General features: G+C 32.8%; 1 protein-coding gene across 6 annotated transcripts in view; it reads right to left on the bottom strand.

The window, feature by feature from the left end:
* Positions 1–25,781, bottom strand: part of HERC2 (HECT and RLD domain containing E3 ubiquitin protein ligase 2) — a 227,545-nt gene that overhangs the window by 85,364 nt on the left and 116,400 nt on the right. For all 6 annotated transcript variants that reach the window (XM_074213716.1, XM_074213717.1, XM_074213718.1 and 3 more), the window contains 14 exons: positions 24,418–24,554; positions 23,452–23,625; positions 23,234–23,370; positions 22,977–23,128; positions 20,676–20,867; positions 19,019–19,206; positions 16,988–17,180; positions 15,113–15,295; positions 12,247–12,431; positions 7,103–7,250; positions 6,824–7,020; positions 6,355–6,585; positions 4,226–4,364; positions 1,977–2,120 (listed from right to left, as the gene is read on the bottom strand). In XM_074213716.1, coding sequence (XP_074069817.1) covers positions 1,977–2,120; positions 4,226–4,364; positions 6,355–6,585; positions 6,824–7,020; positions 7,103–7,250; positions 12,247–12,431; positions 15,113–15,295; positions 16,988–17,180; positions 19,019–19,206; positions 20,676–20,867; positions 22,977–23,128; positions 23,234–23,370; positions 23,452–23,625; positions 24,418–24,554 — 2,400 coding nt within the window. The remainder of the gene's footprint in view (positions 1–1,976; positions 2,121–4,225; positions 4,365–6,354; positions 6,586–6,823; positions 7,021–7,102; positions 7,251–12,246; positions 12,432–15,112; positions 15,296–16,987; positions 17,181–19,018; positions 19,207–20,675; positions 20,868–22,976; positions 23,129–23,233; positions 23,371–23,451; positions 23,626–24,417; positions 24,555–25,781) is intronic.

Below are 25,781 nucleotides of genomic sequence, written 5' to 3'. Positions count from 1 at the left end.
CTTTTCATTCACTGATGCTTACAATTCCTATTCCTCTTCCCTTCCTATTTTTCCAAAATACAGAAACTTCCAAAGGTTTTTTCCTCTTTGTTCTCTCTTCTACTCCCAGAAATCCAAACTCCCAAATATAAATCTCTAGTTTTTAACTTCTTGCCTAAATTCTAGTCCTATATTTCCAAATGCCTATTGGCTATCTTCCCCTAGAAGTAACTAAAGTACTTCAAATGTAAGTAGTATCTCAAAGTTAGCATCATATACCTCCAGCCCACTGCATGAAAACAGCACTGATCTGGAGTCAGGGAACCTGTATTCATATTCCAACTCTGATCCTTACTATCTATGTGACTTTAACAAAATCACACCCTGAGCATCTATCTATAAAATGAAGAATGGGACTAGATGGCTTCTGAGGTCCCTTTAGTTCTACATATATGACATAAGAATTCAAGGGCATGTTCAGCTGGGCAGAAAACAGATTCTTTTTCTCACTCTTCTTGCTAAAATCTAATCAGTACCAAGTTTTGCCATTTTTACCTTCTCAATCGCACTCATATTCACCTCCACCTCTTAAACTCCTTTATTTCCTTCAAAGTTCAAGTCAACAAATACTTTCTACATAAGGCTTTTCCTGATTCCCAAAAGACAGTCTTCTATATATTTATTTTATAATACTCATACCAATAAATGTTATACAGGTTTTCTTTCTCTAAAGAATGCTACATCTATTGAGTCAAATCAATAAGCATTTATTAAGTGTCCACAATGTATGAGGCTCTATGAACTGGGAATATAAAAATTAAACTCTATTTCTCTTGCTTTGCAACACTACTTCAAGCTCTCATGTCCTCCTAGACTACTTTAATATTTCCATTAACTGGTTTTCCAACAATCTCTTTCCATGCCAATTCACCTTATACACACCCCTGTCAGAAATAATCTTCCTATATACAGCCCAATCATTTGACTTCCAAACAAAATCATCAAATGACTATCAAATAACTTCTTAGCTTGACATTATAAGTTCTTTATAATTTTAAGACCTAGTCTTATCACCTATTTCTCCACATATTTACTAGGTACAACCAATCTGAAACTATCTCCCATTTCCTAAACTTGTCATGTGCTTTCCTTTTTCCTTCTACCATATTCTTTCTTCTACTTTCTGCTGAAGTAATAGCTGTCCTAATAGGGCCAGTTCAAAAGCCACTTGCACCACATTTCCCCCTCAGCTGAAATTTCATGAAAATTTGTCTCTCTAATAAAAATATATGTAAAGCACTTTGCAAAACTTAAAATGCTATACACACTTTCAGTTATTATTATTATTATTATTATTATTATTATTATTCACATCTTTCTATTGACAATTCTTAAGTTATTTCTTGCACTTTGGAGATAGGTAATATAGTAAAGAAATCACTAGATATTTGAAGAACTGGATACATATATCAGCTCTGTCACTCAGTGCTATGTGACCTTGGAAGAGCCACCTAAACCTCTTCAAATCTCAATTTCTTCATTTGTAAAACACAAGAGTTGGACTAGATAATTCTCTAATGGTTCTTCCAACTTAAAGCAGACCTTTACTTACTTGCCCTAGCAGACTGAAAATTCCTCAAAGACAGTCTTACATCTTTGTTTACTTTTATTTCCTGGCAGTGTCATACAAATAATAGTTGCCTAATAAATAGTACTTGAATGAAATTTTAAAATATGTAGTAGGAAGTACTTCTCAATATTTTAACAGGAATAGAACGTTAGATGATTTACACTATTATCAGAACTTAGCACAGTGCCCAGAAAATGGCATACACTAAAAACAAATGATTATTGACTTCCTGGATTCATTTTAGTTCCAAATCTATCATTTTAAATTTATCAAAAAGAAAAATATTTCTTTAGACTAATTTTAATTAATTAAAAAAGATGGCAGAAAAAGATGAATATTAATTTTAAAAGACCTAAAAATAAGATACCTGTTGAGATGACTCCATTTTCTTGTATGGCTGGTTGAGACAAGATCTGCCTCAGTTTATCCTGATGAGAAAGCAATGCTCTACCTGCTTTCAATATGTACAATTTCAATTGTTGGCATCTCAGCAAATCCAAGTCTACTTGTCCTATAGAAAACAAGAATTATCATAAAAATACAACATACTATCAAAAAGCTTCACCAATGACTAGACATTTTGGGGAGTCTTCCAGTAACCTTATAAACATAAAATTCATTTGTCCTCTTCATTTACAATACTGACAAAAACTAGTTGGAAATGTATAACATGGAGCCCAGATCAGTTAAAAGCCAGATAATCCAGAAAGAGTGGGAGAAAAAGGTAAATGTCTGCTTCAATAAGTCCCATCATCATTAAAATCTGCCCTGACCTGACCTGTGTTAGCTAGTTCCTTTATCTCCCTGGTAGAGTATCTTCATATACAAAATGAGGAGGATTGAACAAGATAGACACTAAGGGTCTTTTCAGATCTAAATTGATGCTCCTAGGAGTGCCACAAAAATCTAAGGAAACACTGCAAAGTGGACAAATCAGAATATAGTGCTAACTTACTCCTAATCCTTAGGGAAAGAAGCTTTGCCTCTAGAGTTCACACATTTTTAGAGCCCTAAGTCTTTGGGAAGAAAGTGTGATCCAGAAATGAAGAAGATAAAAGAGTTAAGCTTACAAGCCAATAGACAATTGTGAGTCAGCATTATGACTCCAAGGCTCCTCTCATATTGATGTGCAAGCTTCTAGATTAAGATACATTTCTATACGGAAAAAATCCATGACAAAGTACATTTTTTTCTCTTTGTGCTTGCTACAGCAGAAAGGTGATTCTCTAAGTCAGTTGTGTTCTTTGTAAGGCAAAAAAGAAGCATCCTATCACAGAATAAAATATTAATCTGAGTATTTTTACAGAAAAGCTCTATGTTCCTTAGGCCTATGATTTAAGAAAAATATTTCTTCAATTCAGCATTAAAAATGGGCAAAAAAATATTTTAAGTGAAACTCTTTTAATCATTTTACCATTAAACATAATGAAAAAACAATTCCTCTAAAAAAAGATAAAATTAATGTATGTCACCTATTAATTGTTTTATATTTGTAAGTACTTCATTTCTTTAAACTCATCAATCTATTATTCTGGATTTTATTTGAATCAAAGTCCATCTCAGGGGCAGCTAGAGGGGTACAGTAGATACAGCACCAGCCCTGGAGTCAGGAGGACCTGTGTTCAAATCCAGCCTTAGACATTTAATAACTGTCCTGCTGTGTGATCTTGGATTAGTCACTTAATCCCCCTGTCTTGTCAAAAAAAAAATTAAAGTCCATCTCTATCAGGAGGGACTATTTTCAATTAAGAGTAAATTCTGGAGAAATCATCAATCACAAGAATACCTAAGAGCTGAAATGTCTGACAAGTCCATTCTGTTCATTTTTAAAAAGGGGAAACTAAAAGAAACCAAAGTTTAGAAACTTGCTCAGGGTTACACAATGAATAAGGATTGGAGATCTGTGGTAGAATTTCAACTCATCTCCCTGACTCCAAGTTCAGTAAGTTCCTTATATTTTATGCCATGATGTAAATTTATGCAATTTATTTGATTCTTTACATACTGATCTGTGAAAGTTAAAAATATGTTTGGTTCATTTTACCTCCTCCCCCCAAATCTCAGGACTTGATCCTAATTTAAGATTCAGTTATTTTCTTATTTAATTCAGAAACCTAAAGACAAAGCAACCATGAGCCTATAGTTAAAAATCCAGTTGTAAGGGGATTTCTGCCCAATAGCAATTATAGGGAAGGAGATACAGACAAGAATGTGCCTTTTAAAGCCTGAATAATATAAATAACAGTTCAAGTTTTAACTACAGATGCTTAAGGAGAATAAAAACTATTTGCCCTTTGCTATCCTGTGCCAAGACTATTAGCCTAAAGCTACTGTTAGCCTAAAGCATCCATGATATGGTTTACTGGCCTAAAAATTCATTGTAACAAATCACAGAGTCATAAACCTAATAATTAATTGAAAATGGTTACTAGTCATAATGACAAGACCTAGTTTGGTGTTTTTTTTTAAACACCCTTCATCTTTGCTTCCAAAATATCTTCTTATACATATCATCCTTTCCTTGAATTAGGTCATACTGCCAGAATATTCAGAACTAAAGTTGTTCATTCAGCATTTGATTTGAGGAGATCTGAATTAAGGAGAAAATATACTAACCTGTGAGGCCTTGGTTAGTAGATTTCTTAATTCTGTGTTTTTCTAATTTACTTCCTGCCAAGTTGACCAACTGAGCCCAGACAGACAGCATAGATTCCGTGAATGGCAAATTGTTCACATTAAATGCCACAACTGGGAGCTGAAAATAAAGACATTAATCTTCAAAACTGTGAAAGATAAAACAAAAATAGAATTGTATTCACAACTTACAAAACTTCATTCACACTGCATTCTATTTATGGTCCTTAAATCTTATATAGAATCATAAATGTAGAGCAGAAAGGCACTTTGAAGACACCTAGGGTTCAACCCTTCTTTAAAAGATGAGGTAAGAGGTGCTAGAGATGTTAATGTGACCTGTCTAAGGTAATATAGGCAATAACTGTCAGAAATAGGATTTGAACCTTGGTCTAGTAACACCAAAATTAGTACTTTTTCTACTATCCTATGCCTGTGCTCTGTTACAGAACTTAATTAAGGATGACTATTACATGAGAACAAATCAACTTTAATTAGTTGATTATTTAAATCAATAAATCCATTAATTTAATCAAAGTTTAATTTACTACATAACATATATGTCATGCTATATTATACTATAATACTATAAAAAACTTTACAGTTGAACTGTGCAGATATAAATATAATGTATTTTTTTCCTGCAAGAAAATTATTAGCTCCATTTCTTTAGATATGGATATTAAGGCACAAAGAAGTGAAATGATTTACTTACCCCATAGACACAAAGTTAAAGTTAACAGCAGAACCAAAAGGAGCAAAGTCTGCTAACTATAAGCTAGTAAGTCTGACTTCAATTCCTAGGGGCATGGGGACTAGGGCAGCAAGGAGAGAGATTCTATATTAATACAGTAAAGAAATGGTTAATGAACCTTAAAGGAAGCAGGACTAACAAAAAAAAAATAGTTTCACCAAGACTAACTCATGAAAGATTAATCTCATTTTCCTTTATAGACAGGAGTTAGAAGACTAATCAAACAAGAAAACACTGTCTAAAATCTAGGTAAATTTTATCTTCAAAGTTTTGATGAAATAGGATGAAATCCTTTTTTTTTTTTTTTTGGCAAAACAATGGGGATGGTTGATTTGCCCCAGGTCACATTGTTAAGTAATTATTAAGTTTCTGAGACTGGATTTGAACTCAAGTCCTCCTGACTCCAGGGCAGGTGCTCTAGCCACTGTGCCACCAAGCTGCCCCCTGTTGAAATCTTAATATGATTCTTACAGACAGGCTAAAAAAAAAAAGTCAAGTTAGACCAGTATTATCCATCTCAAATAGAAAGGGATTTCTACTGGCTGTAAATTAACTTTAGAAAACTAAAAGAAACACTATCTAGGTTCTGCTTTATTTTCATTTGTTTTCTTAAATATTTTCCAATTATATTATAATCTGGTTTGAGCTATCTATATTCCAGAGCTTAGCAAGACTCAAGTTTGACACCTCTAGGCTAGATAATTGTATAGTTAGAGAGATTCAAAACTGTTTAAATGGTCACATCCAAAAAAGATGTGACAGTCATAGTAGAATACAAATTTGCTATGAGTAAACAATGTGATGTAAAAACGCCAAACAAATTAATATGACTTTAAACTGCCTTAAGACACATATATACCATAAAGGAACAGAGAGTGATAGTTCTGTTATAGTCTTCCCTGGTCACACCACAAGCTAGAGCACAGATTGTAGTCTGGATGTCATATTTCAAAATTATGAGATTTAAACATCTAGGAGGACAACCAAGGCAATAAAGTCTCAGGATTACCACTTCAAATACTTCAAAGCTTGACAGGCGTAAGTGAGATTAAACAAATTCAACTTGGCCCCAGAGGATGATACTAGGAACAATGAGTGTAAATTATAGAGCAGACACAGAATTTAATCTAAGTCCCTAAACTAGCTATTCAAACATGGGGAAGATTTCCTAAGATAGAATACCATTTTCATGTACATAACTGAAAGACATTCTTCATCAAATATGAGTGAGAGCAGATGGTCTCTGAACTTCCTTTCCAAATGTGAATCCCGAATTGTAATTCCTAACATTAGACCACATTTTTATGCTGTAATTTCTCTACATTTATTCAGTGAAAATCTAAAAAAGCTCCCTTACCGGTTTCAACTGACTCAAAGGACAGACTCTACATGTTCGCATTTCACAGAACTGGACAGTGATTTTGCCTTTAGGAGTGATGCATGTCACTGTGCCTTCTCCAAATTCATCATGTAGCACTTGGCCACCCAGTCTCAAGCGACTATCTATTCCACCAATTACAGCCAACACTGCCATTAGGCCACCAACTTCAGGATTCTCAGAATCTGGGAAGTAATCTTCTAACACAGCCTAATGTAAAACAAATACAAATAAACCGTAAGTAGAAAATCAAAATTTTTATCTGTTTTAGAAAAATAGTTAATAATAAAGCTGTTTTAATAAAAAAAAAGCAATTACTTTCTAAAATACAAGTTAATCCAATTAAATTAAAATGCCTGAGTCAGTTATACATTTTAAAACGTAACTTTTTAAATTAAAGGTATTCTAGAAAGAAAAAAATGAGCTTATTTTAAAACGTGGAAACTACCCCTTCCGACTGTTTTCCTGCAAAGATGTGGGTGATGGAGTTTAGTTGAGAGTTGATGTACTTGTTTATGAGTCCATTCCACTGGCTCAGTGAATGTAGAGTCCTTAGCAGGGCCACTATCTCCTCTGCCAAAGTACTACTATGGGTTGCAGTCAAAGATGCCTGGGGTCTGGCCTTCCTCCTTCTCAGAGTTGATTCTGAAATAAAAAATAAGGTAAAAGTTCAAAAGTGAATTTATAATTCACCTAATTAATCAAATAGTGTAAAAAGCTACTTTACCTCTGAGTAGTGGTATATCTGAAGAGCATGTACTAAGTAGGCTGCCCAAGAAACCAAAAAGTTTTTCCACAAGAAACTTCATATCCCTTGATCTTTCTGTTTTGTCCCAGGATGGAAGCACTGCTTGCAATAAATGCACTGCTAAGATCTAAAGAAAGTATATTATGATCAATCATTTTTGTACTCACTGTATTACATTCAATTTTTTCTTTACCTATAATTGAAGTACTCTCATCTTCTTCTCCCCTTTACATTGTGATTTAGCTGGTAATCCCTTCCTCCTGCTATACGTCAACATATTCTCAATCTTATCCATCTCAACTCTATCATTCTGAAATAGATATCCTAGTCCACCTCAAACACTGCTGACCATTGCTGGAGGAAGTAGCTTGTGCTGATTTTGCCTTCTACACATGTATGTTTTCTAATTTCAATTAGGTTCTCTACTGTTTCAAAATAATCTTTTTTACTCTTGCCTAAGTGAATTTCTAAATTACTCTCTAAAACTGTACTGTACCTCTGGAACATTGGACAAGACAAGCCCTTGTACTTCAGTTTCCTCATGTGTAAAAATAAGAAAGTTGGCCTGTAAGGTCCCTTCCAGTTCTAGACCTATGCCTCTATGACCTTCTGTTCTTATTAAACTCTCCTTTTCCTTAAATCTGGTCCTCTATCTTTTTAGCCCTAAGAAATTTGCTTCTTTCCAGAAGCTACTACTGGCTGCTGATGGTTCCTGGTATACTTTTCCAGGAAAAGATAAAGGCATACTCTTGTTCTTCATTATCACATAAAGACCACCTATCAGCAACTCTTATGCTTTATGGTTTACTCTATCCATCTAGATCTCTCAGTTATTGTTATAGTCATCTACCAGTCTATAGGTAAATCTCCCTTCTTCAGGTAGTTCAGTACTTGGTTTAAGCCCTGCCTCTCTCTACCCCAAGTCTAGCTTTTATATTCATGGATTTCAAAATTATATTTTCATACTTCTTAAATAGTTTGACATTTTAATTCAGGGTCCTTAACTTTGTTCACCTTCATGCCATCTTATTCCACCCATCCAAGATCAATGTCACATCTTAGACCTCCTGATAAAGTACAACTATACTATTTACATTGTCTTAAACTCTGGAATTCCTTTATAATCCTATCTTATTAAACTTTCTTTCCCCTTGCTTCATTGCTTCTAAATCCTCTAAATCACTCCCTTCATCCCTTTGTACCAAACCTTCATCCCTGCTTCACCTCAACTTCTTCCCTTCAGTCTTGATCCTCCAGTTATCCAGTTCAACTAAAATATATCCAATTTAAATAATCATCTGCTTATATTTTGCCAGGTTCTGAGTACCCATCTCTCACAAAAATGTACACATATTTTTGTTAAAAAAATATATATATTTTAATTTTTAATTTTTTTAAATTAAATTAAAACCCTTTAACTCTCAAGCACTGTTGACCATTGCTAGAAGTAGCTTGTGCTTATTTTGCCTTCTACAAATGTATGTTTTCTAATTTCAATTAAATTCTCTACTGTTTCAAAATAATCTTTTTTACTCTTGCCTAAGTGAATTTCTAAATTACTCTCTAAAACTTTTCTATTCTCCTCAGAAGTATAACTCTACCCTTTCCTTTCTATCTCTAAGGAGACCATACCATCCATTTTATTAAGAAAAATTGAGACTACTTCTCAATTTTTCTCTCTTAGTCCACAACTCATAATTCTTCCATACTGTCCCTCATTCTTTCCAGAAATAAGCCTTTCTCTTTGCCAAGGTCAAGCCCCAATTTGGGCCCTTGAGCAGGACTCCCCTAGGAACCTGATTCCCAATTATTTTCATTCATTCATTCATTCATTCATTCATTCCTTCTTCTTCTTTAATTTCATATCTTCTCTCCTATGCTTTTCTATCTGCAAACATGCCCAGAATCTCTCCTCAATTCTTGGGGAAAAAAAGTTTTTCACTTGATCACATCATTATCTTGAGATACTATTCTATATATTTTTCATTTTCCAATACTATACATCTGAGCAACAAGGTGGTACAGTGGATAGAGCACAAGCCCTGAAGTACAGAGGACCTGATTTCAAAACTGGCCTCCACATTTGACACTAGCTGTGTGACCCTGGGCAGGTCACTTAGTCCTGATTGTCTCCGATCCAGGGTTATCTCCAGTCATCCTGATCCATGTCTGGCCACTGAATTCAGATGGTTCAGGAGGAGGAGGAAAGTGCAGTTGATGACTTAGCATGGCACCCCCTCATTCAAATTCAATTCATGTGTTTGATATGGCATCATCTCCCTGATGTTTTGGTCTTTTTTGAGAATAAAAGACAAACATCATCACTATTCATCTATACTTATTTACATTTAATCTCTCCCTCAACCCCTTACCATCTGACTACAAACCCAATTATTCCACTGGGGGGGAAAAACCTTTCTCCAAAATTACATATGGTTCTTCATAACTTAATCCAATAGCTTTTTCTTAATCCTCATTACTCTTAACTTTCTGCAACTTCTATTATTGTTAAGCCACCCCCCCATTCTTAGTTATTTGATCTTTCCTTAGCTTCCATGATGCTGTTCTCTTCTAATCCTCTTCCCAACAGTCTGTTTCTTCTTAGTCTCCTTTGTGGGATCAACTACCTCCTACCCATTAAATCATAGTTAGTCTGCCAGGTTCTATCCTAAATCCTCTTCTTATGCTCTTTTTTTAAAAACTCATTTAGAATACAAGCAGATATATCCATTTCTAATCTTTCACCTAAAGTGAATCCGCATAGTATCATATTACTGCTAGACATCTGTCTACCTGAGCATCCCCTAAGAAATCAAACTATATGCCCAAAATGGAATTCATTATCTTTATCTCAAAATCTACTAATACTAAAATGTGTTATTTTCTGGAATGCAAGTCATTCTAGCCATCTAAATTCACAATCTAAGTCAGATCTGACTATTCCTTCTCCCTTATCCTTCACATCTTCATAACCTTCATATCCCTTCTCCCATTTCCTTCATATCAGTTGTCAAATCTTGACAATTCTACCTCTACATCTGTCAAATCAATTCATTCACATAACCACTGCCCCTAGTTCAGACCTTGATCACTCTGAAAAGAACTCATCATCTTTCTCCCCAAAACCTCCCCTCTTATAAAATTTCCTTATTACTGCAAAGGTAACCACTATCCTTCTAGCTATCCACATTCAAAACTTTTATATGACCCTCGACTCTTGCTTCTCATCAGACCCACAAAGCTATCTGTTCCCAAGTTTCTTTATCCTGCAACATCTCTAACATACATCACATTCTCTCCCATAAATACCAACCTACTTCAGGCCCTTCATCACTCAAATTTGGATTACTGAAGTAGCCACTAATTGATCTTCTTACCACAATTGTATCCCCTCCCTAATTCATTCCCCATTTAGCTGCCACAGTGATTTTCCTAGCACATGGGTATGATGATAATAACATCTCAATGAATTCCAAAGGCTCCCTCCTCCCTACCTCCAGGATAAAATATAAAGTCCTTTATTTTGCATCTTCATTTTCTGGTCCCTTTTTATCTTCCAAAACATCCCACATTCTGTTTTCCTCCACTGATTCTAATCTAGTTATGTTAGTCTACTTGCATTTTCTTGTACATGGAACTCTACCTGTCAAATTGCAACTTTCAGGGGCGGCTAGGTGGCATAGTGGATAAAGCACCAGCCTTGGACTCAGGAGTACCTGGGTTCAAATCTGGTCTCAGACACTTAATAGTTACCTAGCTGTGTGGCCTTGGGCAAGCCACTTAACCCCATTTGCCTTGCAAAAAAAAAAAACTAAAAAAAAAATTCCAACTTTCAAAATCGGTGGTTTCCTTTGAGAAGCATTTCAAGCACCTCTGTCCCTTGGTCCTTTCAACTACAAATGTCATAGTTCAGGTAACTTTTCAATTTCTACTCTTTTACATATTGATTTATATGAGTTGTCTCCTCAAGAAAAATATAAGCTTCTAGGAAGGTTTTACTAATAATGTTTGCTAATTAATTATATTTCTATACCTTCATAAATTGCATTCTTTCATTCTCTCCCCCTAAGCTTCTAACAGCTTCAAAATTAAGTAGCTCAAATCACCTTCTAGTCAAAATTTTTTATTGATTCCTGAAAGGTTCTATAAATATTGCTTCTCTATAAATACAAATATAAAATATTCCTTCTATAAAATGTAAACTTTTCAGTTTTGTAGATTTTTAAAGACTTACAGAATCACACTGAAATGTCAGTTTTCAAGATTTCTTTTATCTAACTTCCTTTTATATATACCCTATCGCCTAGCCACATCTCATCTGTATGCCACATCTTACGTGAATGAATTCTTTTCTGATTCCTCAGTCTTTAGTACTCTTATTCTATTATCTTTTTGGTAATTTATCTGTGTGCATACTTCATTTACCTACTACATGGTAAGGTTCTTGAGGGCAGGAACCACTTCATTTTTGTCTTTATAGGGTGACCTGCATATGGGGGCATTTAACATATGTTTGTTAAATTACTAAATGCTCAATTAAAACATGTTTATTCAGCATTCACTATATGTAAAGAAGTCTCCTGCTATCACAGGACTGACAAATTTATAAGGGGAAATATGTCTAAAAAGACTACACTGATGACTCTTTGAAGATATAGATATAAACATACATTATATATACACACATATATATGAAAGTTATCAAAATAATCAAAGGCAACTAAACAACAAAAATAAATCACATAATAAAAATGTTTGTTTAAAAAAATCTTCTAAGGACCTATCATAAATTTCATAGTTCTAAGAAAAGTCATAAAAAGTATTGGAGGTTATCACTTTTCTGACAAAGAGACTGAAACAGAGAAATTCACTGATTTTGCAAGTAGTCAATTACCAGAAAGCATATTTTCTAAAAACTTGTTTAATATTGCTTCCATTTTTAGATGACTCTGCTACTTATTACCATAGTGATCAATTTAAGAACTATTAAAAAAAAGTTCAATGCATCAGAAGGATTTACAAATCCCTGAAAAAAGGTTTTAAATTTACTATGTTTATTTTCATTCAACTTGAAAAATATTTCTTGCATCAACGGATAAGTATATATCTGTCAAGTCAATCACCTGTCTCTGAAGTGAAGCTGCTGTAAATGATTCATGTCCTTCCACAATTTTCATCAGTAATGTAATCCAATGAGATGTGCTAAGAGTGCTACACATTTGAGGCATAAGTGCTATACTTCGAATAAAGCCAAGTGTACACCAACTTCTGTGCTGCTCTTTATAGACCAATTTATTTGGTAAAGAAGCTGAAAGAGGAAAAAAATGTCAGTGCTCTCCCTACTAAGTTCTCAAATTAAAATAAGGAGCTAATAGCTTTCTCTTTCTTTCTTTTAGATTCAGAGGAAATAAAGAACATGCAAAAACAATAGTCTCATTAATTCAAAATAATCTAAAATAATGGGAAAAGTTTCTGAACTAAACATCGTAACTTTATGATGAGCTGCTTGACAGTACTTTTTAATTCATTTAATATCACAAACAAGATGATTTTTTAACTAATGGAGTTATTTGTGCTTATTTTCATAAACACTAAAAAGAGTCTGCAGTCATCATCTTCTTAATATCTAAACAGAAGATTGGTCTCCCATCCCTAATTTTACTCTATTACACAGAATGTTTAAGTCAATACCAACTAATACATTAAAAATAATTAGAATAACTTATATTTCACATACATAGCTGCATGTGTGTGTGTGTGTGTATATATATATATATATATATATATATATTAAATATATATAATATATATATGTGTCTAGAAATTGAGGTTAATTCTCACAGTATTCCAAGTTAATGTTGGAGAAAACATGACAAAAATGAGACACTAATGCACTGTTAATAGAGTTAGTAGAGTTGCAAATTGATCCAACCACTCTGGAGAACAATCTGGAACCATGCCCGAAGGGCAATAAAACCAGACATACCTTTGACCCAGAAATGCCACTACTAGGTTTAGAACCCAATGAGATCATAAAAAAGGGGAAAGAACCCACACATATAAAAAATATTTATAGCAGCTCTTTTGGTAGGGGCAAATAATTGGAAATTGAGGGGATGCCCATGGCAAAACAAGCTATGGTACGTAAATGTGATGAAGTATTATGGTTCTGTAAGAAATCATAAGTGGCCTAACTTCAGAAAAAGTGTAGAAATACTTTAATGATGCTGACTAAAGTGAGCAAAAGATCCAGTAGAACATTATACCTACTAACAGTAACATTGTGATTTGGTCAACTATGATCAACAAAACTCCTCAGCAGTTCAGTTGGGTATCCAGCCCAACATCTTCAAACACCATAAAATCATAGAATTTAGAAATGGAAAAGGGGCTTGATTAAAAATCTATCCCAATCCTCTCATTTTAGAGAGGAAGTGACTGGAGCCTGGAAGAGTTAAGAGGTGTTACCAAATTTATACAGACAACATTAACTTAAATTATGATAATTTATATACAATCTTCTTTATATACCTTTCAAATGAAAATGAAGACCAAAGTCTAAAATACTGAATTATTATTCTAAATCAAAGGGTATAAATAAGATAGATAAGGAAAATAACTAAGAATTCAATAAACTGAATTCTCTATTTCGTCCATATCCCCCAAGTGATAAAGATGATGATCTTCAATAATATCTCTCTGGTGTTTACTAACTTGCTAAACCTTGTCATTTCTTCCACCTTTCACTTGCCCTGTCATTCAAGTTCAAACTTTTAATCATTTGGACTATTAAAACTTTTTTTTTATCAAGTTCACTCTTATTTCTTCCACTAAATGTGTATCTATCATTACACATGAATCGTCAGGTGTTTTTTCCTCAAAAATTCTCTAATATCTCATTAGTAATCAAACACCACACAAGCCTTCAAGGCTCATCATATTAAATGCCCAATTACTCTGCCTAACCTTTTCACCTCCCCTCCCCTCTTTAAGACTGACCTTTTGCAACCCTTTTCTACAATATCCTCAAGAATAATTTCCATCTCCCAAACAACAGTTTCAAAGTGCATCAATCCGTGATTCCTGAAACAATAGAATCCATTTTCTGAAACTTCCCCATCTTTATCAAAATATTTAATTCTCTTCTCCTTTTAAGGCAGAGCCTCTTGAAGTTTTGTCCTCACTGATATACAAAGGTAAAATCCCAACTGACTGTTTCCCCAACATTTTACATATCTTTTATACTATTATTTCTATATTTTCATCTATTCCAAGATTATAAAGAACTTTCCCTTCAAGACTATATTCCTGCCACCACTTCTACCCCTTAATACATATCTTTTCAATTCAAAAAAGTATAGTAGCTAGTATAGTGACTAAAACTCATTGGCAGTTATTGATTAGAGGTTGGCCAACTCCTCCCAGTCCTCTTTTGAAGGAGGGTGCCCAGGTCATCCATCTCTTCTATTCCCAACAGGACACATTCCTTTGGACTTCTCCAAAATACCCTCAAATCAGGTGCTTTTCCTTTTCTTTTCCATCCTGCCATTTCCTGGGCCCCCTGCTTCCTTTTGTAAGTCTTTCCCAATAGACTGTAAACAACTTGAGAGAATGACTGTCTTATGCCATTCTTTGCATTTTTGGAGCTTAGACAGTACCTGGAATATAGTGTGCACTGACTACAAATATAAACCATAGTCAATATAGTAAATATCTATGTACAATGATATTAAAAGATAATAAAGATTTTAGATTTCCTCATTACTCATTCTTTTTTTAAAAACATTAAAAATGTTTCTCTGTTAAAATTAGTGCCTATCTCTTTAGAGCTGTCTATACAGAACATCTGAAGTTTAAAGTACTAGTTTCTTCTAAAATGTTAAAAAGATGAAACACAGATATAACAACAAAAATAAAGGACAAAAAGGTATATCAAAAAATGGTATCATCCAAGAACATTTTTCTTTTAACATATGACCTATGACGTACATGTTTTGTCTATTGTCCCACTTTCCACTAACATTCGAAGTAGACCACACAAAGTCCTTGTGGCTTCGTTTTGCATGATTTCTGCATGAATTCCAGCAGAAAGACACAGAGTTTGTAGGAGATTAACAGTACTTGTAAGCATCATAGATGTAGGGTGAAGGTTTCTTTCCATTTGTTCACTTTCTGAAATAGAAACCAAAATACAAATAAGAAACAAGAATTAAAAAAAAAAAAAATATATATATATATATATATAACAGCACCTCAGTAGATAATTATTCCAATAAAAGTAATTTGGCATATTCATTTTTTAAAAAGAAATTCACAAAATATCCAAATAATTACTTCAAAAGAAATAAATCGTTAGGACCAGGAAAGAAGAGTGCTCAATAGAGGAGAGGAGTTAGGGGGAGCAATGAACAGACAAGAAACAGAAAAGATAAATAAAAATACAGTTCCATCAAATGAAATCTATTACTGACTTTCAACTGTCACCTGGTAGAGGAAGGGAATATTTCAATGTATGGTAGCAAATATCTCATTCTGATACATAGTGCACATCTACCATCTATTCATAGGAGGAAATTATTTTTCATTTTTCCAAACCTGGCAGACAAACAGGGGACTCTAAAGAGCAGTCAGCAAAGGTAGGTCCCTACCAGCTGTGCTTCCTCCCTAGGAATCTAAGCAAATGGCAGAAAAGGAAAATGTCTGGGCAGCAAGTGATACCTATATTGCATACATGATTAAAAAAATAATTATCAGCTCTCTCAAACATTAGCAGTTCTAAAACAGAGGTTGTTAATCTTTTTTTTTTTAAGTTGTGGACCCTTTTGGCATGTTGGTAAATCTTATGCAGTAAGGTTTTATAAAATATATAATAAAATATAGAAGATTATGAAAAAAATTATATTGAAATAGCTAACAAAATATTAAAATAAAAATGTTTACTGATCTCAGCTTAAGAATGCCTGTCCTAAAGTATAACACTAGGCTTCAAATGTTTGTAAAAGAAATGAATGCAAATGTTGATCTATTTTGTTTTTAAACCTTTTAAGTAAAAGGTTTCTTATTTCCACCAAATCTGATTATCAAAAGCAAAGTAAGAAAAACTATAAAAACAGCCTAATAAAAACAATAAATTTTTCTGATAAAGCTAATCTTGAAGGGCGGCTAGGTGACACAGTGGATAGAGCACCAGCCCTGAAGTCAGGAGTACCTAAGTTCAAATCCAGCCCCAGACACTTAATAATTACCTAGCTGTGTGGCCATGGGTAAGCCACTTAACCCCCACTGCCTTGCTAAAAACCTAAAAAAGAAAAAAAAAGCTAATCTTGGAGAACTATACAACATTTAAAATCATTTGCTTCTCATTTCTGATTCATTAAGTTAGTGTTTACTAAACAACTAATATTTATCAGGCAATGTAGATAACTTTAGAGTTGTCTATATGGAACATCTTAAGTTTAAAGTACTTGCTTCTCCTAAAATGTTAAAAAGATGAAACAAAGATATAACAACAAAAATAAAGGATAAAAAGATATATTAAAAAATGGGTCTTATGCCATTCTTTGCATTTTTGGAGCTTAGAAAGTACCTGTAATATAGTGTGCACTGACTACATATATAAACTATAGTCAATATACATGAGGTCTTTCCATTGGCAGACCTTATAGAATGGCTAAGGAAACAAAACTCACATTCAAGAATAAGTTTAGAGAACAATATACTAAGGAAAGAAACAGTACCAATGAGAGGAGAGATAAAGTTTAAAGAAGGAAGGTAAATATATACATACATGCACACACACACACACACACACACACAAATATTATTTAAGCTATCTTTAATTTAATTTCTTGTTATTTTACTAACCAGAATCATCCTCAGTATCTGAATCTTCTATTGTGGGCTGAGCTGCAGGTGGAGGCTCAGCCAGTTTGAGGTCATATTTTCCTTCCTTCCCCATTCTGTATGAATTGGTACTGCCTGTATCCCACTGAACCCTTATCCATCCATCCTCTCCCAATTCACCAATCACACGACCTAAACCTGGAGGTGGGCCATCCTGAGAAGGAAAGAAGAAAATTAAATTACAACTTCAGTATAGTATGCTCTTAACATTTTCCCTTTCTATCTCAATATCTCTAAATAAAGAGCATAAACACTTTTTTTCATTCCCTTTATTTATATCGATTTCATTAAAAGCACAGAAATATCACCTACTGCAATGAGGGAAGAAAATGAAGCAATGAAGCAATGATGAGGCAAAAATAAAATCTCAATTTTTTAGGTCACATTCTGAATACTACTATATTTTAGATTCATATTTAGGAATATAAATGAACTGGTACCAAAAGAGGTCAAAATGGGGATTAAAAAAAGGATAGTATTAATGTTACAATATAGTTCTAAAATGTTAAAAACTTTTGAATATATGTTAGTTCTGGGGCTTTAAATTGATAATAAAATATTTTAAAAACAGAAATTCAGTTTCTTTAATATATATGTATACATGCCATTAGATGAATATTTATTTCCATTACTAATAATACTTTCACTATGATAATAATTGTCTATAAATTCAAAAGATCACAGATTTAGTCCTGGAAGAGAATTTAGACACAGTCTAGTCCTATCAACTCATTTTACATATTAGTAGGATGTGAACCTAAGTCCAACCTGGCTCCAGATCCAAAATATAATTCTCCATAAAGCTACTAAAAGGAAAATTCAAGGAAGAAGCATTTCTCATACATCTAAACAATGGTCATCTTCTGAGTTTTTTGCATCTTATGATTATAGATTACCTACCATCCAAATAGTTTATGGAAAGACTAGGGATCTGAAGGACCTAAGAGATGAATTTAAAAATCACAAAAGGGTTATCCTAAGAAAACTACAAGTTCCTAAAACTTCCCTTCAACCAAAACCTCCTATCAGCAAGGATGAGATGAGGGTGGAGGGATAAAAGAAACAAAGGGAAAAAAGGTCCTCTTTTCTGCCTTATTGGCTCTGCCCTTGTAATAGTGAATCCCAGTTTTAAAACACTCTTTATCTTCTCTCTCACACTCTGTCCCTTCTGCAGAGAATTCACTTCTGAAATAGAGGCTCCTTTCTGCTATCTTAAGAACTGTCCTATATTTTCTTTGGGGAATGAAGCAATTTTTACAGCACTGCTTCTTATCAAAGGCAGCTGTTCACCTACAATTATCTTTTTGAATCATAAATACTAACTACACATCTGCGACAGATTCAAGAATTCTGTTCAAAATGTTAATACATGAAAATTTTCCCCAAATTTGTGGCATTGATGTCCTTGAACATAAAGAGACACCGTGACTTTTAAGCTATAACTTAAGAGACAGTATAGTAAAACAAAAAGAATGATCACTGTGGAGACTGGAGATCTGGTTCAAATTCAGTCTCCTGCAATTTTTTATTACTTTAAGACCATGGGTTTCTTAAAGCCTCAGCTTCTTCATCTGTGAAACAGAGATAACAAAATATCAAATCCATAGGGTTGTTGTGAAGATCTTTTAAAATGTGGAAGTGAGGGTGAAGTGGGTTTAAGTGGGTGTGTTAATTGAGGGGAAAGGGTGAAGCTGCTGCTGCTACTGCTATTTCCTGGTATTTTACAGTTAAACTATACTGCTTCAAGTTCCATTTCAGTGTGTTTCAGATATTATTTAATTGGTTCCTTTCTTTGATATTATGTAACCACTGGCCATAAACAAATGCTTTCAGCTTCTGTCTTACCTATCAACCTGGAAGAATTATAGTCTGGATTGTTTATACCATAAATTAGATAGGAAAAGATTTTTTTTTCACTTATTGCCACCTAAAATTGATATTTAATAATGCTTACATAGATAGGTATTAAGATACTGCAGTCAGATTAAATACCTGATCTCCCCATTTCCAGTCCACTCCCCTCATAACTCTGGTCCCAATTTTCATCATTGCTGCCAGTTCTGGGCCTGAAACAGGAAGTTGTACTGGAGTAGTTTCCTTTCTTGATTCTTCCAAAACAGTAGCTGAAGCTCCTCGAGCAGAAGCAATCATGTCTTCTTCAATATTATCAGAACTAGGACCTGACCAAAGAATCACAATCAATTGTTTGAACAATATTGAGCAACCACATGCTAAAAATGTGAAAATAGATGATAATTTTTATTTTATGTAATTTTCCAGAGTTTATATATCTAGCAAATTTATTTCCACTGAAAAAATTACTACACAGGAAAATATTTTAAATGTATTTCAATTTATTTCCAATCAGTATTAAAAAGAAAAAAATTGCAAACTAATCACTATGACCATAAAGTACAAATTTTCAACAATTTCCACACTAACTTCAAGAAATACTCTTCTAGGTCTCAATTTCAAAATATCAAAGTAAATCTCCGAAAGCACAAAAATTACAGGGAGATGGGGGTGGAGAGAAAGAGAACATCTAGGTAAAAGTAAGTTACAGAGCAAAAATTTAAAAATACCATGTACTTTTTTTGGGGGGAGGGGGGTTTGGAAGGCAGTGGGATTAAGTGACTTGCCCAAGGTCACACATCTAGGTACTTATTAAGTTTCTAAGGCCACATTTGAACTCAGGTACTCTTGATTCCAAGTCCAGTGCTCTATACACTGCGCCACCTAACTGCCTTAAAAAACCATTTATTTGAGGAAAGTGTCAATTCCCAGAAATATGAATTGTAAATGATTTAATAAATTACAAGCTCAAGGCTATTAAAGCTTAAAACAGTTTTACTGGATATGCTAGTCACCTATATAAATTTTATCTGAAACCCTGAGATGATATGGGAAAACTAAAAAAGGCCTTCCTTACTTTTCACTTTCTAGCTTATCCCCAATTTAGGACAGCATACAAATCTCTCTTCTTTTTTTTCAATCGTCTTTGCAAGGCAATGGGGTTAAGTAACTTTCCCAAGGTCATATAACTAAGCAATTATTAAGTATCTGAGGCTGGATTTGAATTCAGGTCCTCCTGACTCCAGGGTCAGTGTCCTATCCACTTCGCCACCTAGCTGGTCTGAAGCATACAAATCTCCTAGACAAATCAATTATTATATAAACCATCTCCAAAGAAAAAAATTAAACAAATTCCTTTAATAATAGTGTTTTTATTAGCTTTAAAAATTCTTCCTTAAAGCTAAATTTCAAGTGATGAGAAATAAAAACAATTCTTTTTCTCTCTGATACCTAAAAATGGACCCACCCCCATATATAACACCTCAGAAAGTTAGTGATCATAATTTCTTTTAAATATCTGAGATACTATTTTTTATTTTAATTTTAATGGAGGAAAAACAAAGAATTTGAAAGTAGGCAAACAAAGGTATTATCATCCATAACAAGGCACAATTATCCTTTTGTACTGCAGAGATTTGGATTTTGGATAAGGTACACAATCATTATATCTCTAAATAAACCTTGGCAAAGTAGTTTGTTTATAAAATGCAAAAAGGTGCAATAATAAAAATATTAACAAAATCAAAACCTTGGATTTCACAAACCACTACTAAAAAAAATGCAAAGGGTTCTCTACCTATTAATCGCAATGTTGTCTGAGTCAATGCTAGCATGCCAGAGTTCAAAAGAAGATTCAAGTTGTTTGCACCATACTGAAGGGTAAGCATATTGAGCATAACCAGGAGAAAACGTGCTTGTGGAATGGTTCCAAGGCTTGGTCCTGCTGGATTCTCATTAGTAATAGTTTGCAGAGGAACTGGCTGAATACCTGGTTAAGAATCAGAATATCTTTAAGAAGGGTAAAATGTATGAAATATAAAAAAAATATATACAGTACAATAATATACATTAAAAGAGGAAAAAAACTCAATCTCTACCCACTCAGATATAATTATATTGCTCTATATAACATGGTAAGTAGAAGCAACGAAAAGCTCCAAATCTCTTATTTCTTTCTAAGAATCTTATTGATTTTTCCTCTTTAACACATCTTCACCATAAATATAGTTCTTACTACTCCTTGTCTTTTTTAATATCCTCCAATATTTAATATTAATAAAATAAAAATTTTAAAATGAAATAAAATAAAGTTTAAAAAATAGTGAAGTTACCTTTTTCAACATCCCTAAAACTGACATAAATATTACTGTACTATGATAGGTACGTTAGGTGTTTGGAATATGAGATCTAGGATTGTGAGGATGTTAACTCTAAAAGTATCAAATTAACTATATATTTATATATATATATATATATATATATATATATATATATATATATATGTACATATATATATATATATATATGTATATATTAGAATATATGTCTATCACATAAATTACAAATACAAAAACCAGGATCCTGGCTGACTTCTTCCAAAAACACTTGGTGGACATTATCAGTTCTCCAAATAAACAGGCCTAAATTATATTAAGTCAAAAAACATGGTACCAGCTTTTGACAGGTTTTATGCGTAATGTATACTAAATGCCATAATTTCTCTTCTTATACTATTATCATACAGAGAAGAAAAGGGAGGATCTTCACAAAGCTACTACCACCATCACAGATAAAGACTGTAAAAATATACTTTAAAAGAGATTAAAAGAAATGTTCTCTCTTTATCAAAGGACTCTAATTATATGATACATTTACTGTTACATGGTAAAGTTGAATTATCTCCATAATTATTTTCCTTTTGATCAGGAGTTAACTGTTTTTATATCACAAGACTTCTTTGGAAACCTATGAAGCCTATGAAATCCATCAGAATATTTTAAAACATAGAATATGCAGAGTATTACTAAGAAAATTCACTACATTAAAAAAATAGTAACCAAAATATTTTTCAAATAAGTTCAAAGATTAAGGTTATGCATCTATCACACAGATGACCTTTAAATGCTTAACACTCCCCCAACGTAAGCTATAAAATCCCATTCTAAGGTAATACATTACAGCCCTAAATGCCAAGATTCCATGCAAGACTAAGACTACCTAAAAAATAACTTAGCTGAAACCCTAACATAATTTTAATAACTTGTAGTTATAAAACTAAAGGACAGGTGAGAGCAAAACAATATGATATTTTAAAGATAGAAGGGATAAGGGAACCAGTGATGCTAAATAAGTACCTAAGGTCACAGAAGTGATATATCTAGACTCTCTGACTCCAAATCTAATATTCTTTCCACTACATACCACACTATTTCTCTCTAGCTGATTTGTTTTCACATAAAAGTATTTCTATATTTCCACATTCTACCAGAACAGGAAAAGGAGATATTAACTTTAACAAAATGACCTAATCTTTTTTTCTTTTTCCATCACAAGGTTATAATGTTATTTTAAAACCTATAGTCACACAAAAGTTAGTATAGTCATTCACCAAAAAAAAAAAATCATATTTCATATACATGTAATGGAAGTTTCTATTCACTTTAGCAACTGCTCTACAATTCAATTTGACATTTTCTTTAATAAGTGAAAAGTAATGGATTAGGCACCTTATACACAAATAAGAAATAAAATACTGTTAAATACTGTTGTCTATCCTTAAAAAAATTAATAAAATAGAATGATAGAACTGAGACTTTTGAAATCTTATAATTAAATTCTTTGAGTATGCAGTTGACTTTTTTAATTAACTTAAAATCCTGGAACTAAATAGCTTTTAAAACAGGTTAATAAATAAAAAATATAAATATGGAACAATAAATCAATTTACAAAATTTCAAAAGCAATTAAACAGTATTATTAAGTTTAATAACAACTCAAATGGCAAGAACATATAATCTTAAATATGTACTTCTATATCAATGTGAAGATAATTATTTTCAAAAGCATATTTATCTTAGCAAAGTAAATCAAAACTTACCTAGCTCTTTAAATCTGGCATTTGCATCCAACAAAACATTTCGAATATTTTGAATGGCCCAACCATACAACTTTCCAAAAGTTACTTCCAGTAGCATTCGATTAAATGGAGGAATCAGATCAACATCCTTTAAGCAATCTGTAAGTGGTTCCCTTTGAAAAATAATTATTTTATGTCAATTTCAATCCTAATATAAATATTTTCCTCTTTATATCATAATATTCCTGAAGAATAAATATGAAAATCCTGAATTTTACCCTATATTGGTTCCTTCAGGGATAAGTTTCTGCCATCCACAGAACATAGCATACTGCACAGATGGAAGCAAGAAATTTTTGGTTGCCAATTTTAAAATAGTGTCTATCCCTTCCAAACGAACTTCTGCTCTCTCCAACTGTAGGAATAGAAATATGCAGTTTTTAGATTCTGTCATTTATCAAACACATAGCAATAATATACACTCAACAAGTTTTACCTGTTTGAGTAAGCACTTTCTCATCTTTTCCACATCAACTGGTTCTTCTTTAAGAGCAAATTCAACAATTGTGCTAAGCAGTGCAGATTGAGGATAAAGGCCTTGAACATTCTGTTTTAACCATTTGTATTTATGAACACCTGTAACTGTATTCAGAAGTGGCTGCCATTTATCCTTAAAAATACAAACAGTTACTTCTATAAGTTTTAAATATCATTACTGATTTTTGTTCTAAAATTATTGAACTACTAAATCATCTCATTAAGCTTACTTTTTAAAAAAATCATTAATTCAAATCAAAATGTATATAATCATGTAAATATACTCTTATCAAGAATGACAATTTTTCATATTATTTAATAATTTCCACATACATAAAGCAAAAAAGTATATTTTTTAAATTTTAATGAAATTTTTAAAAAAATTCTTTTGCTACAAACACACATCCCTTTTCCTACGCTTGGTTTAAGGGGTTTCTTTTCTCCTGGGGTTTCTTTTAAGTCCTACAAAACAGGACAATATCAATAGGGTCTACCTTACAGTTCTTTTAAGAATCTAATGAGGCAATAAAACTAAAGATTTTTCAATTTGTAATTGCAGAAGATTATTCATAATAAAGTACAAATATGCACTGATGATTAAAATAATATCTCATAATTATTCATATATTATACAATGAAATGGTAGAAAATGAGCATCAAAAAAGAGAATAAAATAATAATAGTGATAATTATTAATAATGTTAATGATATGATACTACTATTCTATATTTTTCAGTACAGCAAATTCAATAAACTAAATTTCAATCAACAAATTCAATCTGTTTTTTAATTGCCTGCAATATGAAAAGCATTATGTGAAACTCATTTCAAAAAATAAAATTAAAATACCAATTGGCACTTTCCCAAGTTACTACTTTGCTATTCAGTAAATTGCCAAGAGGAATAAAACCCTTATATAGCATACCTTAGGTGATTTAACTGGAACAGGCCTTTTATCTACAGATACTGGACTATGTGGTAAAATACATGCTTCTTCTAAGTCACCCTCTTCATTTCCAATCTTAGTTTCTTCCACATCTGTAGGTTCTGACTTTTTGGGTACTATGTTAAAAAAAAAAACTCTTCATTATCATTTAATGATGTATTTATAATTTAATTAGCTCTGTTTCAATTCAGAAATATATCAACTTGAATGTAGGTCTAAGACATTAAAAATTTGTTAAATTCACAACCAAAAGACTTGAATAATAAAGTGAAAAGTTATTTCTGAAACTCACATTGAAATATAGCTTCAAGGATTAAAATCAATCAGGTTGGTTGTGAATTTGAAAGAACTGTGATAAATATTTAAGAGAATCTGAAGTGACATAAAGCGTTATAAACAAACATTAGTTAATATCCTACATGTCAAACCTTATTCTAGGCACTGGAAATACAAAACTGTCTCGGTCCTCAACATGCACACATGTAAGTATATAAATGATTATATGAAAGAGGAAGAAGGATGTATTAATAGCTGAAAGGACCCTGAGACACTCGTCTATTTTCTTTTCTTTTTTTTCTTCTTTGGTTTTTGCAATACCAGTGACTTGCCCAAGGTCACATAGCTAGGTAATTATTAAGTGTCTGAGACCAAATTTGAACTCAAGCCCTCCTGTCTCCAGGGCCAGTGCCATTTAGCTGCCCCATACTCTTATCTATTTTCAAAGAAAGAAAAATCATATTACAAACCATTAAGTGATCCATAAATGTGAAATGCATGGCAGTGAAAAGAAAGAGATGGAAAATGACTGAAAGGTTGATTTAAAGTGATTTGTTTTAGGATTCCAGAGATCTGAACATGTTTATAAGCAGATGAGAAGGAGACAGTGGAAAAGAAAAACTGGAAATCAAAAGGATTCATGGATTATAGTCCCAGAAAAGGAAGGAAGTGACAGTTTCAAAGACAGAAATGTTTTGGCAAGGAGTCAGAAACCACTAACTCAAATAAAAACGATGAATTATAAGAGTTGAGGAAGCACATTTAAAATGGCATCAATCTTCTTAATAAAAGGGGCAGCTAAGTGGCTCAGTGAATAAAGTGCCGGCCTTGGAGTCAGGAGGACCAGAGTTCAAATCCAGCCTCAGACACTTAATAATTACCTATCTGGGCAAGTCACTTCCCCACTGCCTTAAAGAAAATTTTTTTTTTTAATCTTAATAAAAGATAAAAATCATTTGTTATGAATGGAGGTCTTAGGAGAATAGTTATAGAGAATCTGAAAGTTGATAGAATAAGATCTAAATAAAAACTATCTAACAGCAGTCAGGGCCAATAATCTAGGGTTA

This window comes from Macrotis lagotis, chromosome 1 (assembly GCF_037893015.1).
Source record: "Macrotis lagotis isolate mMagLag1 chromosome 1, bilby.v1.9.chrom.fasta, whole genome shotgun sequence".
In the NCBI taxonomy this organism is placed as follows: domain Eukaryota; kingdom Metazoa; phylum Chordata; class Mammalia; order Peramelemorphia; family Peramelidae; genus Macrotis; species Macrotis lagotis.
The sequence above is the reverse complement of the archived record's forward strand: the minus strand, read 5'-3'. Positions and strand labels throughout refer to the sequence as shown.